This window comes from Echiichthys vipera (genome assembly GCF_963691815.1).
Source record: "Echiichthys vipera genome assembly, chromosome: 12".
In the NCBI taxonomy this organism is placed as follows: domain Eukaryota; kingdom Metazoa; phylum Chordata; class Actinopteri; order Perciformes; family Trachinidae; genus Echiichthys; species Echiichthys vipera.
Window position 1 is genome coordinate 16,341,586 of NC_139837.1, and position 27,306 is coordinate 16,368,891.

The 27,306-nt window shown below is 42.0% G+C and overlaps 1 protein-coding gene across 2 annotated transcripts; it reads left to right on the forward strand.

Annotated features, from left to right (window-relative positions):
* Window positions 1-204: 204 nt before the first annotated feature.
* On the forward strand, window positions 205-24,960 carry LOC310954972 (G patch domain-containing protein 2-like). 2 transcript variants are annotated; one of them, XM_083924675.1, is made up of 10 exons: window positions 205-227; window positions 1,777-2,448; window positions 7,664-7,725; window positions 8,942-9,100; window positions 9,209-9,294; window positions 9,383-9,447; window positions 9,540-9,579; window positions 9,688-9,779; window positions 14,419-14,501; window positions 21,475-24,960. In XM_083924675.1, exons 2-10 carry the CDS (start codon window positions 1,781-1,783, stop codon window positions 21,612-21,614), a joined length of 1,395 nt encoding a protein of 464 aa, XP_083780801.1. In that variant the 5' UTR covers window positions 205-227; window positions 1,777-1,780; the 3' UTR covers window positions 21,615-24,960. The 2 variants fall into 2 exon arrangements, with proteins under 2 accessions (XP_083780801.1, XP_083780802.1); XM_083924676.1 differs by lacking the exon at window positions 14,419-14,501.
* Window positions 24,961-27,306: the final 2,346 nt, after the last annotated feature.

The following is a 27,306-nucleotide window of genomic DNA, read 5'->3' on the forward strand; positions in this document are numbered from 1 at the left end:
AGCTTATGTTACGTTATGGTGATCAGTGTTAAACTTACATTCCTTATCTGCAGCATAGCAGACTGACTCTCTATGGTCCTATCTGCAGGAACACTGGCGGTGTGTCGGGCTTTTCTGCAGGAGAGTCACAGCGAGGCGGAGGCACCTGATTGGCTGGAGACAGCAGGGCGGAAGTGCGTCGTGTGTTCCCAGCTGTGCTGAAAACAAAACAAGACAAGCTGCGACTGGTGAGTGCTTAAACACAGTGGACTGTGCTTATTATTAATAGCACCGTGATAGCGGCTGTGACACAGTGCCTTTGTTAAACGCTGTGTCTCGCTGCCTGTTGACAGAATGAAGGGAGATGTGTGGCTGCTGAGGGTGTCCTTGTGTTGAGCTCACGTGTTATGTTGTTATGTAACAGTCTGCACAGAGCATGCAGACAGCCCAGCCTGCCGCTGCTGTTGTTTTGCTGCACTGGTGTCTCACCGTGTCCCTGTCTCTTCCTTAGCCGTTGTTGTGTTTTTTTTTAGATGCAGTGAGTGTTTTGTGGCTGCAGATGATGTGCAGACGCTCAAACAAGCTCGTCATTTTAATCCCGTTGCAATCAGACGGTGGCGCTTGAAGCTTTCACTGTGGATGCTCCTCAATTACAAAGGAAACATGAGCCAGGGTATTAATTATTTAATAAAAAACGCTATTGCAGATTTACCTTGACGTTTCTGGGTTCATTTCAAGCCGAGAGAGTACAACCATAGCTGGAAATGATAGCAGGAAATCTGCTTTGGAAAGCCACCAACGGTCATATTAGATTTCAAATAGAAATAGCTCCTTGTTGGATGTGTCGTGTTATATCAGTGCTCAACAATTATATTGGGAAAGAACCACTATGGAAGAAGCAGATAACACATTTCCATTGGCAATAACCAGACAGATTTCAATACTATGTATAAGTGGGTATGTGTAATGTTATGTTGCGACATTGATAATAATAAGATAGCCTATTAACATTTTGTGAAAAACTTAAATGGTTGAAATATCAGTTTTTAGGCAAATGCAGACTATCAAATACCTGGCAAATCAAGATACTTCATCACATTGATGCAAAAACCATAAACCACCATCAAATACTGCCATTAAAACAGTCCTGCTCATTGATTTGCAACTTTGCTCACAATGGCCCAATACAATAAGAACCATTATAAGTGACAGCAATCAAAGTGTAGAAATGCTATGGCAACACAAAAATGTGAATTGTCATATCCAAAATTAAGGCTTCTAGACATAATTGAATTGACCTTAAACGTTTCCTAATGAGTTTATGGTCTCAATTGCAAGTTTCAAGTCTTCTTCAATACAGCATGATGTTTATTTGTAAATTATGGTCCCATTTGGAGTGAAATAGAAAGTAAAGCAGGGTATGCTTTATTGAGTGACCTTGTGAAAGACAAGTTACCACAGCGGGTGTCCTCAGGTTCTTAGTAAGTTCCACCCCTTGCTCCTTCTAAGCTCACCTGTCTTGTTCAAATATGGTCATTTCTGGCTCCAAAAATATAAGATGGCGATGGCAAAAATGCTAGGCTTGAAATGGTAGTCAAACCAATGGGTGACATCACGTTGGTTACGTCCCCTTCTTTTTAACAGTCTATGATCATAAGTCATTGGCTTAACATTCAGCTATTGTTTGTTGTCATGGCTGATGTATGTCAGACTAACTTATTTATTTTGATTTAGCACCATCCGCTGTGTTTCACTAATTGTCTTTACTCTGTTGTATCTTGTATCTTTGGTTTGTAGCACCATGATGGATGAGCTGGTGCAGGACCTGGTGTCTGCTCTGGAGCAGACCTCAGAGCAGAGCAAGCTGGGCGAGCTGTGGGAGGAAATGGTCCTGAGTCCCCTGCACCAGCGCCGGCAGATCCGCCGCCGCAGAGGCCGCAGCAAGCGCTATCGTGAATCTTCCCTCTATCCGCTGGAGCACAGGCGATGCTGGATTGAGGCCTCGGAGTCCAGCCTGGATGAGACTAAGGGATACAGGGAGAACTCTTCCTCAACCATCACTGCCTCTGTGGCCAACTGCAGTGACTCTGATGACATGACTTCAACCAACCGATGGCGCTCCGTCATGAGAGGCCCGGTCAGGAGAACTAGGCAGCCCTCCTGGCCAGAGTCTGACTCCTTTACCGAGAATAATCCAGGACGGCATCTCAGGAGGCGGAGGAAGGTCAAACGTATGACCTCAGATGTCACAGTTAGGTTACAGCAGAAGTTAAAAGTCTCTGGTGTAGATGGGAAACAGAGACACAGGTCGTCTAGGATGAAGCATCTGTCAGGATCAAAGAAGAGGTCTGGTGGTTGGGTGGGAGCAGACCGACAGGCCGACGGAGCCAGGCTGATGGGAAAGGAGTGCTGGAAGAGAAAGATGTCCAAGGAACACAGAGATGCCGCAGATGAGAACATGTCTGAGGGGTAATGGAAGGACATTTGTGTTTTCTTCTTCTTTTTGATTTTATGTTCGAGTCAAACATTCATTACAGTGTCATAGTGGAAAAATCCACTCCATTTTTGGTATCAATTTAGGATTACATCCAAATTATTTGTGAAAAAAACAACAAACAAACAATTCCATATTCAAAAGGCTAGTTTTAATTTACAGCATTGCAACAAGTCAAATGTTAACCCTGTCATTGTTTAAAAAGTCAGGATTAAAACCATACTGAAAAGGGAGCTCAAAACTCTAAAAGCCCTTTTTACCCTTTAAATGGAAAGTTACCAAGGCAGTTAAACCCATAACATAAAAGTCATGGGCATAACTACTATCAGACAGGAGCAATTAAACAAGGCGACATTTAAGATGATCTACACTGCCTGTCTTCATCGAGCCACTTGTCAATATTCAGCATGTCCTCAACTCAACCAAAAAAAAGTATCACAATCATACCATTCCACTTTAAAGTATTGAGTTGACATTAAAAATGAATGATATAGTCTCTTCATCCTCATCTCCTATAGCTGAAATGATCACCAGGGAGGGATCTTTGATAGTTATGCCTCCGGGCATCTGCCAGCTCATTATTTCCTTTCGAGAAAAATTGTCACAAATAAGTAAGTGACTTGGTGTGGTATTGATTTGTTTTGAAATGAATTCCTTTCTTGGGCTGGGTAATTAAAGCTCGACCTGTCCCAGTGTCCCAGAGTGCACCCTCTTGTGCATTTTATTTAGCAAAAACTAAATGTGGCTGTAACTGGCAGCAGTGAGGGGTATTATATTATTACAGTGAGGCAAGAATTACAATATACTGTGGAATCATAATGGCTGACAGTTACAAACTGCCCACTGTCTTCTGGTATAAAGAGCTGCAACTAACAATTATATGTCTGTGTTTATTTACCTCATGAATATTATTTTTTATTAATTATTTAATCTTTTACACATCAGGAAACCCTAGATTCCTTGAGGTAAATTAACATCTTCAAATGTCTTTTTTTGTCAAAGCAGCAGTTCAAAACACAATACTTTCAGTTTTCAAAGCAAGGCAAATTTGTTTGTCCAACACATACAACAATAATATTCTTCTATATTAGAGTGCTTTACATAACACAAACACATATGCATCTTACACTTAGTCATATAATACTAAATGTGCTAATCCATCCAGTAGATGTTGAGATATTTGACTTTATACATGAAAGATTTGACTTGTTGGTGGCGCTAAAGGAAAAGACACTGGACCGCTAAGGTTATGTGGATTCATCTGCCAGATGACACATTTCGTACGACAGATCCCTCAGGGACTTCTGCCATTGAGAAAGGCCAAACATAGTTAATTAATATATATTTTTTATAATCGTAAAAATGGTGTTTTGTAATTAAATTCCTCACATGGGCCAATGCTGTGCAGCGCAGGTCAGTTGTGTGTCATAACATTCAATAACATAGTCTTTTAAGCCTGGGATTCCCCATTCTAGACGTTTTTTTTCATGCTCCTGCACAATGTATTTCCTTTGCGGATCCCATTATCTGTTGATCATATAAAACATGTGAGATGAAGACATTTGAGGTAACCCGTAATGGGACAGACAGAAGGCTTTACATCTTCAGGTTTAATTTGTGCTGACCTCCCTAGCCCCTAAACGGCACTTGTTTTCGTACTTTATGGAAAAATCAATAGCCGTTCTGACAGAAAACAGCTCCGGAGAAGAAATAAATGGAAACACTGTGGCACACTGTCAATCATTTCTCACTTACACAACGCCAACAGTCTTGATTGCTGCTCAGTAGACTGCCACAGTGTACTGAGGGCTGAACAATCGAATGGTTAAGCTGTGGTGGAGGCAATGGATACGAACAAATGGCAGCAGTGATGAGGGGTTGACAGTGGTACAGCAGCAATATGTATACTCCGAGAGTGTACGGTCCATTTAATGTCAGTCACCGATGCCATTGTTGAAATGTCTTTTGAAGCCGTCAGATTTGTTTGGTCTCCATTCATCCCATTAACCTTTTTCATATGGAGTGTCTGGTCTCTTAAAATGTACCTCTTCTCAAGGTCACTCGTCTTATGTGCATACTGAGCAGAGCTTTGCCTTCAGCCACCCAAGTTCAAGGGGAGCAGATGTTTGCAGCTCCAGTTGGTCTCCACATCCTTGATTAGACCTGGCCTAGCCTACTGGCAGTGAGGCCACCTGGCACCCAGGCTGGCCCAGCAAGCAGGCCTCACCTGTGGGTAGACAACGTCCCAGCCTCAGCCTCCGTCTCCAGCTGTGAGCTGCTACTGGTGATGTTCATTTCAGCCCTGCCACCAGAAAAACAAAGCCATTGTGCGTGCTTTTCTCACACTCAGCTTTATCGTGCTGTAATTTATATTTTGAAAACTCCATGCTGAGTTTTTGGCAAAGCAGTGCAGCATTTGCCCAAGTTAATTTTCATAAATCTCTGAGACTAATCCAATTACTGCAGCTCAGGGATGGTGGGATAACCTTATAATCAGACACCCATGGAAGAGGGCATGGATTTGGGTTGGGGCGGCTTGTTTGAAGAGCCCACAGATCCATTGTTATCAGCGCTTTGCCCCCCTCCGTCTCTGCTTCTTTATTCCTCTGCAGAATGAGCCCAGGCTCAATAAATGGCGGCTAGCCTGTAATCTCTGTGCATACTGGTCTGCCTCTCCCAGGAGCTGAGGATTATATCCTAATGATTAGTGCTCATCTGGATACTGTGTTTTGCTTCACCTCTTTGGCTTTTATAGAAACAATAGGGCCATGCGGGGACTTAAGTTCAGCTCTAAAACACTGGAGTGCAGTTTTTTTTGTTTTTGCCCTTGCCTTTGTATCACCATGGACATATGGTATTTTATGTAATTAAGACTTATTTGTTTGAATAGCACCTAATCCTCAATAGAATATCTTATGGCTGGGGAAGTGCTAATTTGTGTGTGAGCCAAAGACCAAGTTTCCTAAAATGTTTGTCAACTTTTCTTGACAAAGGTCACGTCTGAAAAAAAGGAGGTGTTTCTTTTGGTCCCAAGAAAAATGGGGGTTTCAATTATTCATGGCATTAATTAGGTAGTACTTAATGGAAACGGTCTCACATCGGCCCTGTGCTGCTCCAAGCGACATCACATTACACCTTTAATACGGATAAATACTTAATGGGTGTCTCTAATTAATTGTTTATACTTGTGATTCTTTTTCAAACTTTGAACAAAACCCCTCCAACAAGAAGCAAACACATTTTTTTAGTTAGAAAATGCTGCTGCAAACAGACTTTGGAATTAAATACCAAAATGGTTGTTTTTGTAGAGCTTGTGGCTGTGCCCTGTACTGATGTTGGAGTGTTGTGTGCTCCAGATGCCACCCAGAGTGTCCAGAGGTGGGGTACAGCTGAGCAGAGGCCTGGGGAGTCAGTCTGGGGAGAGGGCTGAAGGGGTGGAGGGATGTCCAGAACTGCTTGGCTAGGCCAGACATCCTCCAGATTCCCCGGAGAGGCCTGCTCCCTCTCACATCTGCTTCTCGTGGATATGAGGGGAGATGATGCCGTACCATCTGGTCAGGAAGACGCACAGGCTGGATGGACGTTTTTCTGATCCTGCCTTTCACTTGCAGGCCTCTGCAATATGGCGAAGCACAGTATCAGCGCATATCTGACCCTCCAGCTTTCTCCTGTAAGCAAGGTCAGCAATGGAAAAACAGGATGCAAAATGCAAAGCAATCAAGAGCTCCAGCCCTCCTCTTTCATAAAGTAGTTTGAATGGAAATTAGCTTTATTTAAAGGGTAAAGCAACAAGGATTATTGTACATATTTCTTATGGTATACAAAAACTAAAACAACAATGCATTCGTCCATCTCTGTGTTTACAGCGTGAATGCCTTAAGCTTGATTTATGCTTAATGCATCCACAAGTGTCGCGAGTGTCCGCATGGTCAAAGTGGCGTCACACCATTAGACAGGGGCAGGGGTCCAATCCTCAATTTCACGTCGGCTCATGTCCATGCAACTTTTCTCATGGAAAGCATTACTGAGGCTTAATACTGACACATTTTAATAGAATGTTGATAAACGCATTTTGTCTTCTAAATAAAAAAAGCGAATTTAAATATGGTTTTAATAAAAAAAAAAAAAAAAAAGGCTAAGTGATTTTCCAAAACAGCTTGGCGCTGTAGTAAATACTGTATTTATTGGAGACTTTTTTCCTCTGCAGATCAATACACATTAGTGAGTGTTAATGGTGGCATTACAATATAATACTGTATGACAATGACTGAAAATAAACTCACGAATGACTCCAGTGGTACCCAGGAGTATATAAATACATATATTATGATATATGTATCTGTTTAATATATGTGCTTGTTACATTTGCTTGTCACAAGGGATCAATGGTGGCATTTTAATACTTTTTTTGTTTCCTCTATCTTTGTCACCTCCACACCTCCCCTGATCCCCCTCCGTGACCTTGGAGTGTCTGGAGGTCCCAGTTCAAGGTGGCTGAGGTGTGAGAAAGGCAGAGAAACCCAGGGTGGTCTAGGATAGCAGAGGGGGCACAGAGTGTGTGGAGGCCATCTAACAGGGGTTGCCCTGGGGGTGCGTAGAGGAGCAGTGATGGAGCAGTCTAGGCAGTAGGCGGTAGCAGCCCACGCAGCAGATGTTGGCCAGTTGTTATGTGGAAGTTGCACGTCTGTGGGTCTCTCTGTGTGTGGGGCACATCCAGAGGGAGGGGTGGGCAGGGGAATGTGTTTCGCTCTCCTGTCATCCTCCACAACGCAGGCCAGATTAGATTGGAGCTGACAGCGGAGGATATTCAATTAGATTGTGCATGTCACTCAGTGGCTTCGATCAGAGCCTCTCCTCATGCCTTTGTGTTTGCTATCGCAACAAGAGAGAACACGGCACGCTCTGTCTTTTTGTGTCATTTCCATTTATGTCGACCTCTAGCTCCGGACTTCATACTGTTACTCCATTATTTTTATTATTGAATGTTACATGTTGAATATTGGCATTACATGGCCATGTACATTTTTGATTCACATTGTTCACTTTTCAGTTGCTATAACATTGTCTGACCTAAAGAACCCATCAGGTTAGAGATGACAAATCGGAACAGAGTTCCTCATCCTCAAATGTCAGTGATAATAAAGAAACAGTTCGGTGGCGATTATTCATGTTTTTCTTTTTTCTTTGCAGGGAAACCAGCAGTACATGCAGCAGCGACCCCGGCCTGTTCACCAATGATGAGGGAAGACAAGGTATTAAAAAATAAATATTTCCAACGTTCAATAACACACAGTGGGAACTCTTAAACAGCTTAATGTTGTTCAAACTGGTAAGAGACACTTGATTTGATTTTGTGTATTTGGAGCTCACGGATGAAGTGTTCTTCATTGTAGAAAAGAAGATGACGAGTTGTCAGATTTGGACGATACCCTGCTTGACTCTGAGGGAATGCTGGGGCTAGAGAGGGAGGTTTCGATACAATGGGCTGGTTGCTGGGCACCCAGGCGACTCTAATAAGACGTTGTCATGTCGTGTTAATGAGCGCTGAAGCCTTTGCTAATCTCATTAGCCGTGGTGGGGCCAGGCGGCCTCTGATTTAACAGTTGTCACTACACCTTGACTGTGAGAGGCATGGTTCCTGCGTGTTCTTTGCTGACTGACAGGTCTGAGAAGAGCTTGCTGTCTGGGGAGGAGACTGGTGTTGTCTGGTTGTCTTGTAGTGTGTAAAGGAGCAGTTTAGCCTCAAAATACATTTCAGTCATTGTCAACGCAACCATGTGTCAGTCGAATCTGTTCTCATCCCAGCTCATCACATAAGACCACTTAGGATCTCGGTGTCAGTTGTCGCTACACTGGATGGCCCTGCACGTCATACTGTGGTATTTTAACACAGACTCTGTTTTAACACACCGGGTAAACATGGTTGATGTCTGGAATTGAAAAAAAACTCTGTGGTTAGGTCCAGGCAACCCAACCACTTGGTTAGGCTTAGGAAAAAAATGTGGGTGGAGTTAAATTTGGTTCCCCTTGGAATGAGAACGGGCTGGTCGGTCGAAACGCCACTGGAGTTTGGAGAACCACCAAACATCAGCAACAACAACATAGCTTCTGCTAAACTGTACGACTCAAAAAAACCCTGAACATAATGTTAATTAAACTTCTCCAAACAGCGCATCCAGCATTATACAAATGTTTATAACCTCTCAATCGCATTGTGAGTCCAAAGTTCCAACATTTATTTGCAACATTGTCCTCAAACACTACTTTGGTTAATAGTGAACAACCAACACCGCTATTTCAGTTATGGACAAAAAGATTTTAAGGTGATTATGCTTTTGACTTTTAATAAGTCTTAATTAATAAAGGCTTCAATGGTACTACCTTGGCAGAAATATGGTATAATGTACCCCTAACCCTGCAGCAGTGACATGTAAACCGATGAAACGTTTTCCCTTTTCCGGTGTGCAGGCGATGACGAGCAAAGTGACTGGTTCTTCGAGGGGGACTGTGGAGTTGGGACGGGTGTGGCCGGCCTTCTGCCCAGCTGGGACTCAGACAACCAGCTTTCCCTCGAGGACAACCATCCCCCACCCACCTTCCTGCAGCCTGCACGGCCCTCTCAGAGAGGTAGTGGATAAGGATTGTGTGCTTTAGACACAAATTCTTATTAACATTAATGGTCTTTTCTGACTATTTTGCAACACAGGAAGATAAATGTGCTTTGTGTTGTTGCAGGGTACAGGTATCATTCACGTCTGAAACGAGTGCCTGGCTCTGCTGCCTGCTGCATGAGGAAGGACAGGAGGCGGCTTCCCAGCAAGGTTAAAGCAAAATGGCATCTTGTTCTTCAGTTAAAACATTACACTGTTTTTATAGTCTTTTTTTCTTACTGTGATTTGTGTTTTACAGGGCAACAGCATGCCAGTGTTTGTAGAGAGACTGAGACACTTCTCCAGAGATCCTTACCAGAGAGAGTAAGATACGGGTTAAAACTCTTTCGAAATGATACATCTGTTTCCATCATCATTTTGCACTGAGTGATTATATTTCGATTATCTCCTTTTAGCTTTTGGCTGCCTTCTGTTGGAAAACGAGACCGAAGCCAGGTATGTTACAATCTTTTCCAAGCTTTATTATTTTTCTGACCCCAGTTTGTTTATACTTTAATGGTGAAATTGCAAAATCTAAATGTTATTGATACTTTCAATTTCCAGTTGAACCCTTTGCGCCCATTACCAGTGTGTCCTATTGACATGGTGTCAGAGAGCTCCCATCTCAGATGTTCCTCCTCAATCTGCAGAAACAGGTAGTTGATGCCACACATCAGCAGCCTCTCAAGGAGGCCTATTGGAAACACTATTCAGTGTTTTGGATCAAAGATCAATATATTGATGGACAAGTCTATGGCCATTGAAATGACTCAGTTGCGGAGCATAGGTCGCTGTTTACTAGAGCAATCTTTGTTAAGATGATGCCTCAGAGGCATCATCTTAACTTGTGACTTTACAGGATATGTTAGCCCTGCTTTGCTGCATAAATGTGTGAATTCAAGGCACATTTCATGTTGCAAATACACTGTTGGAGAATGTAATCGTACATTTATACTACATGTGTATTCTTTGTAGTTGTATACAATACACACAAATGCACACGTTCCACATCCATCATAACTCATTTTGTCAACATTGGCTCATTGCTTGGCCTCTCTCAGACTCAAATGCTGTATGTGGAAAAAGTTATTGCAAAAGCAATCATTTTTTTCTTTTGACCTCATTAAAACCCAGTTTGTTGAAAGGTATAGAATTGGTAATCCTTCCCTTTTGCACAAACATGCAAATTTGATTAAGGTGGCAAAATATTTAAATTATCATAAAGCATTGTTATTACACTAAATAGGGTAATATTTCATGTTCTATATGTACTGTGCGTGGACAAATATACATGCTTTTTGTTTGCCAAAAAGTCATTCAGAGACAAAGAAATTTACAGTATGCTCCCCTACACTGAAACATTACTTATGTGTGTGGGGTGAGTGAGACCCCAGAGACTCCCTTTGAAAAGTTTAATGAACAAACGTATACAACTCCAATAAAAGACATTTAAATAAACTATTGTGGAATTTAAGCTTAAAAAGCACTGTCAGCAACTGAATTCTTTGAGACACCAGAAACAGAAATCTGTACCGACAGACATCATGTTACAGTTTCAGTTTAAAATCATCTTTTATTAGATTTTTTCATATGATTAGTTAAGTAATTAAGTATCGAGGTGATAAAACAATGTTAGGTGCTAAATAGAGCCTGGGGTCACCAGCAAGACCCCCAACTGAATATTATAGTGTTGATGTCAATCCTGGCCCTAATTATGAGCTGAACTGACAACAGCCACTGATGCTACAGTTGGATTCAGCAATACCTCAGTTTAATAGTTTTCAAGGTCAGCGTTCTCAAATAGAGAAATACACTATGTATTGACATAGTTGTAATGCAGATTTAAAACCCTGCATTTCTGGGACTGCACAAAAAAAGGTTTATCCAAAAGATGTTTGTCAAAGCATCACATTGCTCCCAGTCATCCCTGGATCCGTTGGATCTGCATGGGGGACTATTTAGAAGCCGCTCAGCCCCCTCGGCCTCGAGTCTCTTCATTGTATTGTTTCCACTCTGCCTATTTATGGTGCATTCTTAATTTTTGTTTCACACACAGTCTTTTCCCCTCCCTCTCTCATGGGTTATTTCACAGAGCGCTCTAGCACTCCTTGATGAGGGGCAAAAACACGACTGCTATGAAAAGCCCCTGACTTCTTAGGGCTTTCTTTTCTAAACTGGCCCTTTCTTCTCCACCTGAAAGGTTCCTTCAGATTCCAGTTTGAGGCATTGTGAATACTAATTTCTCTCTATTAAAAAGCCCTCATATCCCTGCCATGCTCTCATTTGAATGGCGGACTCAGGGGAGACCTCTTAATTCCTTTATAGTGGGATTCAAGACCCTTCACTTCAAAAAGTATAAATCATACTCCCAAATGAATGAGGGAGAGAGGGGGGATTGACGAGAGGGGCTTCTGATGTGTCCCGTTGGACGGCACGAGCTGAATCCATCTCCCCAAGCTGCTCAAATCCACTCTCCAGTGGGATGGCTGCTCTGTCCTTCCGACAGACACATAGCACCCATTTACTTCCTTTAACTTCCTCCAAAACATACATTCACATTGCAAACACAACACCAGTTACAGTTATACAGTTTGCATGACAATGAGGAATGCTATAATTGCTTATGCCTTCTCTTAAGAAACTTTAAAAAGTCCACTCCTGATTTCACTTCACTATATTTTCATTTCTTTAGAGCATCTCACCCTTGTGATCGATTTATTGCGCTGAGCTCCCATACATCTGACTTTTCTGTGTTTCCAAACACCCTTGAGAGAAAAGTGTTTTCTCTGTGGGCAGAGTGTAAGCATTAATCTTGTACCGCGGCCAGGTTGAAATGATACTTTATTAATAAAAGCTGTCATCTCCTGTTTGCTGTGAGTTGACGGGAACAATCAGAGATTTGATGTTAAGTGATAAAGGCTGTATGAGGTTGCATGCTGTTTATCCTCGTATTGGCGCGTGAATAGGCGCGATGCTTTGTGGAATTTGGCTGTAATGCTTGGGGCTGGCGACCATGTTAAAATGCATAACTGCCTCCCACCTGAGCCTGGCAGCAGCAGCTTTTATCTATTGACTTATTTATTTCTAAATGACACTTGCGCTGTGAGATAAATCATAGTCTTACGCCACTCCCTTCCCAGTTTTCATTTTAATTGTGAGATCTCGGTGTCAGCAGTAAGTATATTGGTGTGAGTGGCCTATTGATTATTGATTTGTAGCTATTGATTATGTTCCCTGGAGACTCTAATCCTTTCTGATTCATTTGAATACCTCTATTAATCTTGAGATCCTGCTCACACCTGAAGCGCCGTGTACCCTAATGAAAATAGATGGCCATTTTGTAACTGCAGCTCCTCACTCCTCTTTTGATTTATTATTTTTAATTGATATATTTGCTTTTGGATGTGGATGCCAAAATTACAATTGACCCTGTGTCAGTGCTGTTTTACTCTGTACCCTAAGGGACTGCACTTCATTTTAAAGTGTCTTATATGACCTGAAAAATCCATCCTGGATACTTTTTTCCTTCAGTGTCCTTGTGTCTTTGATAGAATTGGGTTGTTGTTGGCCATGTTTATTACGAATAACTTGTTTTTTTATTGTTCATTGCCTCTGAGTCAATCTGTATTTTCTCGTCACAGTTTCTGTATATTTAGGAACAAAACAACTGGGTAACATCTGTCATGCTGTTAAAACTGATGAAGTAACAGATGTTAAATAATAAAAATAGTGTTTTTCACCACTTCTCTCAGTTTTACACTGAGCCATGTAACATGCTTATAAAAAGCCTTTGGGTTGTGCTCTGAGACGAATGGTGGTGTTTTGCCTTGGTTAATGAGCCAGCTGATGATATTCTCATGTTTGATTAGCATTGTGCTGAGTGTCTCAGTGGGCTCCTGGCGGCCCTGGAGCGGCTCTGCCTCTTGGCTCTCAGCAGCAGGGGAGGGCCCTTGCCTCCCTCCAGGCTGCAGGGGCCCCGGAGTGCCTCGGCCTTGGTGTAATGGAGGGATGGACCTCCACACATTAAGACCAAATGCATCAGGGTATTACTTTTAATACCGCAGGCGTGCCTCGTGAAATAATGCGACGTTTAAACGGGGATCGATTTTGGAATTAAAAAGTTAGTTTGCAAAGATTTACTGTGGGGAGTTCAATGCCTGAGCTCTTTATCAGGGGCGCAAATGGCTGGTTATGTGCTGTCCGACAGAGGTACGATTGAGGGATCGATAGGCGCGTGATTTACTAACTGGAGTACAGGTAATCAATAAGTATAAAAGTAAATGAAATATGCATTACTGGGATTTTATTAGAGAGAGGTAGCAGGGAGAGAATAACGGTCAGGCCATTTATTTTTATATCTATTGATTATACAACATAGAGACTTCGCTCAAAGCATGCCTCGCACAGCTCTCGACACGCCGCGCCTGCACACCCGTCTTGTGATTTATGGGTGTTGAGGTCATGGAACACGCTGCCTGTTAAAAGGCTGCCCTGACGGGGCCTTATTGTAGCATTTGCCTGTTAGGGTTGTGAGCTTTATGTAGCCTGCAGTCCAAGATGAGCTGCACTGGTTAACAAAGAGCACTCTTCTGTTTGAGCCTCCGTTGTTTTGCAATTTGTCATGAATTCATTTTTACTAGATATGTATATTGACGTTTTAAAACAGTATGGTATAGGCCTATTGTTTTTTTTAAATCCTCTCTGAGTTGCAGTCTAGTTGTGTATAACAAGCAGATTTTAACTAAAATCTTTTTTTCTCATATCTTATTATTGCTGCCTCACACACTTCAACTCTCTTCTCTCACTCTTTCAATCAATCTGTGCACCTCCTCCCATGCACAAACACACTGCCCCCCCCTCACCAGTGAGGGAACGGACCTTGACCTTAACTTTACATCTCCGAAGTCAGGGCTATTAAGCTGGCGGGGGGTCTTTTCCTATTCAGGGCTCCTGACATATGACACAGGAGGCACAGCGCAGGTATAATTTGTTTATGTGAACTCTGCAATGACTCAGGCTCATGCACCCCAGCACCTCTCCTCGTCAAATATTCTATCTGGTGAAAATATATATTAATGAAGAAAAATTAAGATGGGACAAAATAGACACCGTACTGAGGCTAAATGTAAGCTGTTGTGTTTGCAAATGTGCCTCGCTTGCATTTATCGACTTTTGTGAAATTATTAAATTTCTACATGTATATGTGTGAATTGTGGCTGTGAGCTGCATCATCATATTGTGAGTAAGGTTTGTTCTCTCTGTCTGTGTCGCACCCGAACCCCACCCCCACCCCAGGCAGACTAATGTCTCCTGTGCATACTGGTCCCGGAGTGACATCAGGAGGAGGGAAACAGAAGCTGTGTCTGTCACAACATCAGGTATCACCCTCCACTCATACTGATGAATCTCTGGTCTACTCACCACTCCCCCAAATCATTATCGGATGTGTTATGATGTTGCATCCAAAACTAATCCATAAACCATTTACATATCTCAAATGAAGAGCTTCAGGTATCAATTTTGTTGTGTAAAAAGTCATGCAGCTTGCAGTGTTTTAGCCTAATTGGCGACATGGCTCTAACTTTGGTCCAGACTGAAATATCTTCACAACTATTGGACAAATTGCCACAACATTTTTTTACAGACCATCATGAAGCCCAGAGGATGAATCCAATGACTTTGGTGAACCCCTCACTTTTCCTCTAGCATCAACATGTGGCTTGTAGTGAAGCATCTCTCTCTAAATTATATTTAAATGTATTTCTACCAGAAGGTCAGAATTTAAAATCATTCAAAACCATGGTCCAAAGTAATGACATGCAGTGCATTACTGATGTTTTATGAATGTCATTGATAAAAATTGAATCCATATTTGTTGGGGTGAAGGTGGTGTTGGGGGATTTATTTTTGACTTTTGAAAGAAGGCATGTCAAAAAACAGTTGGATAAGAACTGGGCTAACTAAGATGGTGAAAGTGGTAAAAAAAAAATTAAGCCTGCTTAAAATCTGCATGTGAGCTTCATCATTGAGCATGTTAGTATGTTGATGTTAGCATTTAGCCCAAAGCACCACTCCGAGCCTTGTTTGTAGAGCTAGCATGGCTGTAATCTGACTCCCTGGATGCAGCCTGTTGGTATGAAGCATGCCATTGGCTGCCTATTTCAGCCTCCATTCAACCCGCTATCTATCTATTTCGTAAAGGGCGTCGTCACTGCATCCAGGGCTTAGCGCTGCCCAAGACAATTGTGATTGGTGTAAAGAAATACAAACAAACCATAAGGTTTTTTCCCTTATGTTAACTCGTGCAGCCCCACTTTTCTCCAGTGCTGAAACATCATTGTTAGGAAAGGTATGGCAATGTGACACTATGGATGGTTGCAGATTCTTAATCTTGTTAATACATCTCGGTGTCCCACCAAAATTAAAGAATGTAAAATATTAGCTGAGTTAACAGCAGAGGGAAGTTGCATTGTTTTGCGTTTTGGAGCTTCCTGTTTAAAGCAAAAGAAGAACAGAAGTGTGATGGCACAGGGCAGCAGCCGTTGTGTCTGTTTGGACCAGTGGAGCTGCCTTTTTTCATTAGAGTCATGGCTTGGGGCCTTGTGTCTTTGCCGGATTGAAATCTGAATTGGTTTGTCCACCTTTTCTTCTGTGTTCCCTCTCCTGCAGCTGCTGTTTGTCATTTAAATAACAAATGCTGGTGGTTCCCTGATTTAGTGAGGGGTGAAGTCCTCTGATATATATTAATATTGTCGCACAGTGCACTGTACCAGGGTCCATCATTCATTTGGATAAAAGAGGTGGAATTTAAAAACAGCCAATGCTTTACTTGGATACAGATTGCATCCATTTATTGCACTGAGTGATGGAACGGCCGGCAACTCTGTCCTTCACCTCTCCAGCTCTGAACCACTTCCCATAAAAATAAAAAAGGATTCACCCCTGGCCCTTAAGGAACCCTCATATTCAATACACGGGGGGCATCCCTCAGTTTCTCGCAAGTTAACAGACCCACAATCTGTTGTTAAAGGTGTAAGAAGGGGAAATACATGTTGAAATATTAAACAAAACATGAAAACTGATTCATTCTTTTTCCACGAATGAAATAAATTATAAGTGTCATCTGTGCAAAACATGCATATTACAAATAGGACCGTTATCACTGTATATAATTTAAAGTACTGTATTTTCTCGTGTGTATGTGTTTTTTTAATGGAGATACTTTAATGTACTCTTAGATATTTTGCTTTGTGTGTTTTGGATTAAGAGACTTAAAGATCATCTGTTTCCTAAATTGCATAGAAGGAGAGAGCCTGATTGGCACATCCCCCCTCAACCCTGTTCAGAGTGTTTTCCTGCTTCTTGAGTCTAGTGCCCCCTGTCCACCATGATTTATCATGCACCCCATGTCGTCCAATGTCAGTTTCTGCAGCTGCAACTGCTCTGTATAAATCTTTACTTTGGCAGCCTGCTGCACCATGTCTCTCCTCAGTAATCTCACCACCGCCAGGAGATGCACATTCAATCTGACAAGCTTTCACACTCTGCGTACAAATTTTGGTTTGTTGCCATTCTGACATAAATGTGTTCGGAGGCAAAAATCAGATTCAGTGATTTGTTGTGTGGAGTTTTTTTCCCTGGTAAACATCTTGTTTGCATGGAAAGATTGTTTGCAGTGTTTAGTTGAAAGAACAGCGTGTTGCTCTTAGTGAACACGACAGCCGAGTCTTTGTTGGAGTTGGCCAGAGGAAGTGGATTGTTGTATGTGTTAGTGGTTGATTTGAAACTCTGTAATCAGGAGTGAAAATGGTCTGCTGCTGGAGGTGTCTTCCAGGTCTCCATGGGGAATTACTGAGGTGGTACCCAGCTGTTGCTTTGTCTTCTGTCTTTACCCTTTTAGCACTGCCGTGAAGTGCTGAAGCTGGCTGTGAAAAGAAAAGAAAAAAAACCCTGCAACAACTTATCAAGCCAGGTATCTGTTTGGATTAGATGACCACTCTATTTCTCAGCCGTAAATTGGCCATTTTCTACTTTTCTCATCACCATCAATCCAACAATCCAACTCAATCCAACAAGTTCTAACTATATATAGAGCAAAAGCCAGTTTTCTCTTATATGTTATTGGTTATTATTAAAAATACAGATTGAAATTGTCACTTAAACTGGATTTATTTGGGCTTTATATTATAAAAATACAGTGAAAGTATCAAAACACTCAGTTCTCACAGAAATGCACACTGTATTCAGAAACTGTGGCTTTAATCGAGCTTCTGTATGGTTGTGATGTCACAACTCCGGCCTGCCAGATTTTTAACATGTTACATTACATTCATTATTTTTACCATTAGAATATCATAAATATTTTAAACTAAAATGTGTTTAGCAAGTGGCAAAATCTTTTAATAAATCAGTGCGTATTTGTGTGTGTAACATGAGAGAGAGAGAAAGAGAAAACTGCGCTGAGATACGCTTTGCTGTCATTTCTGCTCGCGCTGCCGAATTGTCCTCTCTCCAATGTGAGAGTGATCGTGTGTGTGACGGACAGTATGCAGTTATCTAGCAGTAACGTAGCAGTGCACTGTGTGTACAGACTATTTGTTGGTGACTCCTCAAGACCAGCCAAGTCCCTGTGTCTATGCTTGCAATGCACTAATTAAAGTGAAGGGAGTTAGCCTCGAAACAAGCTCAGTAAAGTCTTTTTTTCTTTTGAAGGAAGGAAGCATACCTTTATTAGTCCCTCGAGCGGTTATGGACCAGCCACGTTCACCGGCTGCAATGAGGGTGCAGAGACACTTAGAGTGCAGTCAGAGCAGACTGGACTTTTTCAGGAGCGGGACTAAAAGAGACAGGAGCTAACATGGAGCGTTTAAGACTGAATAGTATAGAATAAGTATATTCAGAGAGTATGAGAAAAATAATCTAAACATGTTCTCGTAGAAACACAAAACACAAGTATCAACCTAAAAATTTGCAGAATATGGGACCTTTAATATCTCTATTCTGCAATGAGTAAATGACAGAAAATCGCCCTGTTGCCCGATGTTGGTGAATGGAAATGAATACATTCTACACACTCCACAGTTTTTGGGAGTATAATTCGCAAGGCAATGATTAATCAGTATGTGTAAAGATCCTGATGGATTTTAATAGCCTTGGCTGGTCTCACACACAGACTAATTAATAATTGCAATTTGACTCCTCCCCTGCTGTCTATTGTATAATGCCCTTCATCTTTATCTATATAAAGGGATGATGGTAATAAACCCAAACTTGAACTTGTTCATTGTACTACATGTCAGGAAGAGTTAGAGTTTGGAGTAAATAGGCAGGGTGTGAAGTTAGTTTGAGTAACCTCGTCAGACTGTTAACGTTATCTCTATGTTGGTAAGGGCCACATGTGGATGCCTGTGTGGAGACCAGCCCCTCGGTCAGCCCTGCCACCTCTCCTCTCCCCTCTGTCTTCATGTGTCTCCTTGCCCGAGCAAGACGGCTGCGTGACAGATCACCTGCGTCTGAGGCCCGCCGTGTTCCTGCCCGGCGGTCCGGCCCCCTCTCATTAATGCCCAGGCTGGTGCGAGGGCCGTATGGCAGCACAAGACAAATAACGCTACCACTCAGCCATCACTTCTGCTGACAGAAATGCAGCCCACCGCACTATTTCGCCCTCTCCGGCTCCACTGCGCACCCTGCTCGCGTCCTTCAAAACCCCCCCCCCCCCGCCATCTCCTCTGTCTCCACCTGCACCTGCCTGCGCTGCTCCACCAAACTTTCACGGTGGTTTTTGCTGTTGCTGGAGGCTGAGCTTAACACTGAAACCCACACAAGTTCACATAGTGGAACTGTGAATCTGCTGCCTTTGTAACCACTCTAATTGTTTTCTGTTTGTGGAGACAGATTGGTTTTAAGAAGCTCAGTCCGTCAGGGGCTTCTTGACTCGCCTGTGTGCAAACCCTCTCACCGGGAGGTCTGATTTGAATGTCCTGTTTTTTTCAATTGTAGAAAAGTGTGTGTGTGTGCGCGTGTGTGTGAGAAGGAGAGTAAGCAGGAGAGAGAAACACAAAGGCTAATCATTAAAGAGCTATTCAGCCCTGTTCATTTAAGTGTGGGAATCAGCAGGCCCATTACTGTCAATGTGTAATTAGCTGATTAATAAACACAGGGAAAGGGAGTGCTCCAGGAAGGCCTGTAATGATTGTTTTTAGAGAGCATCACATGAGAGCTTATTAAGACGGTAAGATGGTTCCATTCAGCCTCCCATTATCACCCACAATAAATGCATGTACTGTAATTCTCCCATTGACAGAAAACCTTTGCGCTGTAATGCCTTTATCGACATATCCTTTAATCAAGCAGTTGATTACACATTACTGTACACATTACGCATTGATGTAAAAATATATCATTTTAACGAGTGGTTGTATGTGAATGCTATTTACCTACAACCTACGTACAGTCAGTGGTGGAAAGTAGCTCAGTAAATTTAGTACTAAAGTAGTCTGCTTAAGTACAATTTTGAGGTACTGGTAGATTATTTGAGTATTTCCATTTTTCTGCTACTTTACACTTCTATTCCAGTACATTTTACACATACTAATCTCGTAAAATATAATGTGCTGTTAAATATTGTAAACGAAACCAGTGTCAGATCGAATAGAAGCAGCAGCCATTGCTCTACAGAAATGCCAGAATTCAAAATTTCTCCTCAACTTAGTCCTCCTACTGCACGCTGACTACAGTGGCTTCCATGTTTACTTCTATACGAAAGCTTGCTGCGTGTAACCTCTTTGTGACTTCTTTTGCGCATGCAGGTCACTTCTCACCTTGCACAGCAGCCAAATTCTCGCAATAACGCAAGGTCACGTGAGATTCACGTTCACATGTCACTTGTCAAGCTCCGAATAATGCACTTTTGCTTTGGCCAGAAGTCCACCGGCCAGTGCACTACAATAGCAACAGTTTTATCAGAACTTTTCTGGATGGACAGTATGTTTTCTCTTGGTGAGAGATAGACAGATAGGGCCATTTTCCTGCAGAATGAGTCCTCTTACTATTGAAACTTGCATTAAAACATTTGTTTGATAATGCTTCTATGCATTTACCAGAGTAGTTTCTTGAATGCAGGATTTTTACTTGTATCTGGTGCTTTTACAGTAATAGATTTGAGTACTTCCTCCACCATACTTTTAGAATGAGCTAAACGTGGAGAGTTGTGAATAACGGTACAGCAATAAGCCAGAATAATGTCACTTCCCTTAAATTAGTAAAACCTTGATTTGTGTTGTAAGATGTTTAGTTTATTTAAATATTGGCTTTCCTGATCACAGTGTAAAACAGTATGAACAGCTTATTCTGCTTGTGACCTTGACCTAGGATAGAGGCTAGTATCTGGTATGCCCTGTGCATGTTAACACACTCCCAAACTAAATGTTCCCAGCCATTTTTGTATATCTGTCAAATATGAAAACCACTGAATTTTGATCCAAGCCTTTGACTATGTTTAACCTGAGTGTTTGGGTCGAAACTCAGCAACGGTTAGTCATCATTCCCTCAAGAAATATTAATCAATTATCTTGCCCGCCGGATCAGTTTGGGGAAGAAGTCATCTGGAAAGAGGCACAGGCAGATATAATGGGAAGGAGCAAAAGCACATGCCAGTGAATGCTGTAATGCCTAATCCTTTGAGACAGCCCAGAGCCACAATGTCACTTCTAGTTCCCTTGTCCTCTGCTCTGGGACTGCCTTGCAAATGTCTTGTGTGACCGCCACCAACTTTTTTGGGGGGAATCAGGAAAGATTTATTTATCAAGCATGTTAGGGAGCGCAGTTGTTTTAGAGTTCCTCTGTCTTCTGCAAAAATTGCCCTTTCTATTTCAAATATTTCCCTTCACTCCCAGAGACAAAAAGCTTTAAAGGTGAGCGAGATCAAGAGAAAGAGGATCTTTAAAAAGAGGGGTAGTCAGTGGGATGTGAATGTGTGATGAATGGAGTTAAAAACATACAGCTTCTTACACTGCATAACTGGAGGGGGGGAGTTAAGCCATAGGAGCAGCATAGATTGGCCTTTTAATAACCATGTCCACAAGTCATATGGGGCCAAATTGGATTTGGCTCACTTGACCAAAACCTCATTAATATTTAACCTATTAGAAGAGGATTGCTTCAAAGTTTATTTTAATATACCTAAAACAGTGAGCGATCCATGAGTTGTGGACTAAATTAAATTTTTATTTGAGAGGCTGCCCATTGAAGCAGTCAAGGAAAATCTGATTTATGTGAGTATCTTTTACAGTTTGTGCTCAGTGTTGTATTACATGTCCAGAATATGATATGTGCTTTCTTTTCCTTCTGCAGCGAGCAACTCATTTCACAAGGATCACAAGAGAGAGGAGACACATGGAGCCAGTAACACCTCAACCCTAGAGGCTGTGGGACCAAGCGCACCAGGTTCACTAAGTTTATCTTTCCTCCACGGGGACCATGAGGAAGCTTAACAGGGCTGGACAAGCACATACAAATGACAAAGGAAAAGCTATTGTGCCAGAGAATGAAAAGGCCAAAACTCCTGCTGCACAAACTTTACGACAAAGAAAGAATACAAAGCACATCATTACTCCTCAAATCAGCATGTTACTGCAAGATCCAGTCTTTCCAGGTAGTATATTAAGCATGACAAATGTTAATGCAATCAGGCCTTGTTAAGCCTTCTGCCATCTCCTTAAAGCAGCTTCAAGAGGCCCCTCGTTTGGCTCAAGACATGATGGCTCCTCCTGTTTCCACACAGTCTCCAGGCCACCTGCTACCACAAAATCCAACAATTATGCCCACTCTCGTAGTTCAGCGTTTGTCAGCGGGAACATTGGGAGGATATGACTTTACAGCAGCCAACAATGGCTGTGCAGACAGCGCGTAACTAGCTCTGAGACAGGAGAGCATCAGAATGCATAGCTACCACATGCTGCTACAGGGTTCAGAGCGGCGACCACCGGTAGAGAGCCACACAAAGTACAGGCCTCCTATTAGCATGGATTTGAAAAGCTACAGTTTGTACAAAGGTGCTCATTAGCACAACACAGAGGGAGTGTAGTTGCAGTCCTCGGAGGGCTGCCCTTGTTCTCTTCAGCTTACCTTCCATATTCAAATTTCCCCAAATGTATTAAGTTCAAGGCCAGCTGCAAATCTGTTTGAATGGCCTGTTTTTCAGCAGTGGTGGATTAGTTGCTTTTGGGGCTGTGCAGAGAACCAGCAGAAAGGCGTTGGAGACAGGAGAGGAGAGTCCTAATCTGTATTTTCACCTACCCTTGGGGTATACATTTCCCCGGCTCCCTCGGCGTCAGATGCATTAAAAGATCAATGGTAGCATACAGTGAGATCAAGCACAACACTTCTCCCCAAGCTGGTAAACAAGCAGTATTTTCAGAAGAATGCATTTTCATACAGGAGTTAAGTGAAGTACATCCTGCTTGACCTAAACTTCATTATGTAGGTGATAAAACACAAACACATACTCTCTTATAGTCTTGTTATCACTGCTGCAGAGTGTCTTGAAAAGGTATTTTACAGTGAAATGTTGACGTAAACAGCAGAGTGAATTTTTATTGTTTTTAAAAAGCTTATCTGAAATCTTCCCAGTACCAAAAGGCACTAATATGTCTATATAGACAAGATACCTTTTTTTGGGGGGGGGGGGGAACGAACTGCATTATCATCAGCTACATTCTGCTTCTCTTTTTTAGACACTTACAGCCTTTTTTAAAAGAAGAGTCACATTTAGTAGAATGAGATTTGCCAATTAACGTGAGTTATACGTCTGAAATAATCTGTCTGAGAAGGCTTTATGTGATCATGTTGGCCAGGGATGACATTTATAAATGCTGTGTGTGCACACTCGTCTAAATGGATGCCTCACACAAGACATCCTGCCACAGGAATCAGTCAAAGTGTTGAGGCAGGTCTCCCCCTCCTCCCCAACACACACTCCTGGCTAACAATGCTGGGTATGCTGCTGCAGCTTGACCAGGGAGTCCAGCAGCACTGTGGGCTCTTCCCAAATCTGGAACTCATGGTCCAAACTGAGTATATTCATAATTAGAAAAAAAATAATCTTTTGATAGATACATTGGTGGCTTCTTCAAGACACATCCCCCTGGAAACGTTGACAAGTATTGACTGTGTAGTGTTTTAAGGGGAGCTTCTCGCCGTCGCCCTATCTGTCAGTCTGTGTTTTGGTGCCACGGCATTGACAGGGAAGGAAGACGCATCAGTCCAGATACAGTTCCATTAGTAGCAGGAAGGGAAACACCTCTCCTGTCTCGCTGGTAATTAGCAGTCACCATAATGATATCTCAGCCAGACTGTATGCTCCAAAATGTATTTCCAATGGCCAGGAAGTGGGGGAATGGCTTCCGTGCAGCCAGTCAATTGCCCTGTTACTGTTAAGGAATCCAGCAGGCTGGTACCACTCATATTTCATCCCAGGTAAAGATTACCTGTCAGGCCCATGGGAGATGTATTGATCTGTTTTCCTTTTTCCGCCAGCAATCACCTGACAAAGGCACCTAGGAGGCGAGTGAATGAGTGATGCCTGGTCTGTCTGCTCTAGCGTAGTGGCTTCCAGTGTCCACTGATGGGTGGAGAGGTGATGAGGAAGAGGAGAGATAATGCAGTCATAAACTCTGTTTGAACCTCCTCTGTATGCATACAGGGCAGCCCCTTGCTTCCCCCGGGTCACAGGTCAGTGGGGAATTTTTTTTGGCTCCTTTCTTGTCAGTGGCATTTGTTCTTGTAGTGGTAATAGAAACACATGCAGAAGCGGCTCTCTGGTTCCTGCTGACAAATGCATGTTGCGAGTCACCATAGTTCAACTCACTTTGGGTTTCAAAAGTGATCCGGTTTGATCTGGGCACCCTTGTCACAATGAAATCCAACCTTGTGTGGTCAGGGTTTCCTGTGATTGTCAGTGTGGTGATGCTGCACTAGCAATGATCAATATATTTGACATGATCATGTTTATTTGGCAGCTAACAGTATTTATATATTTGCTTTGTTCAGTGGAATGTCAGAGTTGATATTAAACATGAAGCCATCCATTTAAAGTGATTGCACTGTATAAAATGTGTAGTATTTATGATGTGATGCATAATTATAGGTCCCTTAATTGAGGTTTAGGTCTAAGGACATTAAATTCATGAATTCAATTTCATGATAGATAGAGTAGATATGTCCCGCTAATTTTTTACTGTTGTATTTTTTACTTTAATTTACAAGGATTTAACTATATCTCCCTGATATCAGGGCTCTTAGGCAGCTATCCACATTTGATACATAGTACAAATAGCATCTTATCTCATAGGCTGTTATCTTTATATTTAATAGCAATGGAGGCATGCCTAATTGCTTTGCAAATTATCTAAAGAGGATTACTCCTTCCTTAGAAAGCCTGCTCAGTGTCACTAGATGTTAGAGACATTACAATGGAAACATTCAATCAAACCTGCAGCGCAGCGTTTATGCAGTTCTTCTGTTTTCTATGATGGTGTTATGTCAAAATAAGTGTCAGTGCGAGGTGGATTCTTTTTGAATAAACTCTATATGACCATGATATGAGGCTATTATGGAAAATAAGCTGTTTTAAAAAGTTGTAGTTCTATTTATGCCTTTGTGTATTTTCAAAATAATATAAATGGGATATTTTTATTTTATTTGATGTAATATCATGCCTTCATGTAATCTGTGATGTTATGATTGTTCGTCCATGTCATGAGTATTCATAAAAAAATACAATATAATGATTATTTATTTCAAATACTGAAATTTGTGTGAAATAAATGAGTGATCATGCTTGTGTGAAATGTGTTTGTGAGATAAAGGTTTTCATGGTGTACATATTTACTGACTCTTATGCGAATATTTTCATTTTATTTGCTAGGAGTGCCACTATTCAACTTCATAATTTTATTTTACTGTCATTTTTAAAGGTTCAATGTTTTTTCAGCACTGATGGCTAAGCCACAAAGAAGATTCACTAGATGGCAGAAGTTTACGAGGGGCCAGTGAATGCAACATGAGTTTAGATTGTGCACCTGAATGCACCAGTCCAGTGGGAGTGCACATGCTTGGGAAGGCAATTGTTTCCAAGTTTTGTTGTTTTTCGTCACCTCCAACTCAGGCAGTGGCCATAGTGTCTTAGAAGAAAGTGCAGCTGCAGGCTACTAAGCTAACATTACGCTTTTCAAAGATGGGTGTGTTCCAAGCAAGGGCGCCAAGTAGGGGGTTAGGAAATAAGGAGGGGCCATTGCCTCACTACTCTACATCCCCTGGCCTGATTTGGTGTCGCGGCTGGTTGTATCCCATGGTAAGATGGTCTCCAGTTAACCTGACATGGATAATATAATACATTATTCATGAAAAAATAGCTGATTAATCAATTAACCGATCAACAAAGTGAATCCTGGAATAATATCTAGATCAAAGGTCAAAGGTTCCACAAATTGGTTTTCAATTTATAATTTATCGTGAGCATGAATGTGTACCAAATTTCATAGCAATTTCACTCAAAACCACAAAGTTAAACCCTAATCATGGCAGTAAGTGTTAGGAGCAAAGTCCCCTGTGTTCTTATTTTTTCCCTATACTGTCTTGTCTGTTTTCATTAAGAGATGGCTCAACGTGTGGTTACGGGTTTGAGTGATAAAAGGCACTTCACTGTCAGAGTGATTGGCAGAAGGAAAGTTAAAGTAGCGGGCGTGAACTCATCATGGAGGCGCTCTCTGAGGGATCCATCCAATAACAACTAAAACTTGAGGAAAACAACAGAGCTTGTGTTGAGACCAGCACTGGTGGGACCTCAGCAGACAGGTAAGCTAACCACTAATCCAGCAACAGGCCTCCTACTAGGTGGGCAAACCTACCTCAACCTACTCTCTCTGGTGTTTGAAAGCAGCTCTTATTTGTGTTTTCCTCATTTTCAATCTCTTCAGCTAACTTCAGGTTCGGACGGGGGATAAGAGCCATAGCTGTAAATCCCTAGACCAAACTAGTATGTAACACTAGGTATTCAGGATTCATCTTCTGAGAACCATGAATGTTTGTACAAAATTTCATAGCAACCCATCCAGAAGTTATATTTCAGTCTGGACCAAAGAGGTCATCAGATTGAACAATCAACAGATGAATGTTGCTAATCTTAGAGCACCAAACATTCTCTACCTCCAACTTCTTTAGTGGATTTTCAGTTTTACATCATTGTAAATTAAGTGTCCTTAGGTTTTGGTGGGACAAAAACAGGCATATAGACTAAATGATTAATCCACAAACAGTTTAATCATCAATGAAATGATTGTTTCCTGCTGCTTAAGAATACTTTTTATAATACAAGACTTGACACCGGTTCTGTTGAATATACAGGTACATGTTAGTGTGGCTGCCGATGGATATAATCAGTAGATCCGCCTCTGTTAATCTTGCGGCTGAATGCTGTAGATGCTCATAGTCACTTTGTGTCACAAGTCGTCACATGTGTTGAGAGTCGGAGCAATTCTCTCCACTCACCGGTGGTCCACGGTTACAAATCACATCATCTGCCGTCTGAGCACCCACAGCCACCTCTTCTCCACCAGATTGATGGTGAAATGGAGGAAAAATCAATGGCTTCCTCTCGTCAGAAAGAGCCAGCTCTGTCATGTTTGGGAGTTTGACGTTACCCTCTCTTACTCTCTCTCTCCACAATGGGAAATTGAAAGCCGAGTTTGAACAAATTGACAGACGTGAATAGACTGGAGTGTCGATATAATGACCGATTTCAATCTGCTGGAGAAGATCGCTGTGTTCAGGTTGAGTTTCTAGTAAATGATAGTTAGTCTCAAACTGACTTGTGAGCTCCTGTGGAGGTGACCCTGCGAGTAACAGCATTCAGTTTTCTTACTAGTCACCCTCTCCGGAGTCTCCCTCCATCACTTCATCCTTATCACCACCATGACACACTGCAACTGTGAAGCAAGGTTTCCATTCACTGCCTGCTCTGAAACGAGCAAGCATCACTGAGCTTTTTCACCCCTACACACATTCTCCCCTCTAATGGGAAATTCAAATATCACATATCAGCTGAATGCAATATTCACTTAGTGAGAGATAACACTCTCTGCTTGATGTGTCTCATGTATCCGGTTCAGAATAGGCACGGCTCAG

Coding starts and splice junctions, on each gene's coding strand:
- LOC310954972 (XM_083924675.1), top strand. CDS start 1,781: ATGATGGATGAGCTGGTGCAGGACCTGGTGTCTGCTCTGGAGCAGACC. Junction 2,449..7,663: donor GATGAGAACATGTCTGAGGG/GTAATGGAAGGA, acceptor TTTTCTTTGCAG/GGAAACCAGCAGTACATGCA. Junction 7,726..8,941: donor CAATGATGAGGGAAGACAAG/GTATTAAAAAAT, acceptor TCCGGTGTGCAG/GCGATGACGAGCAAAGTGAC.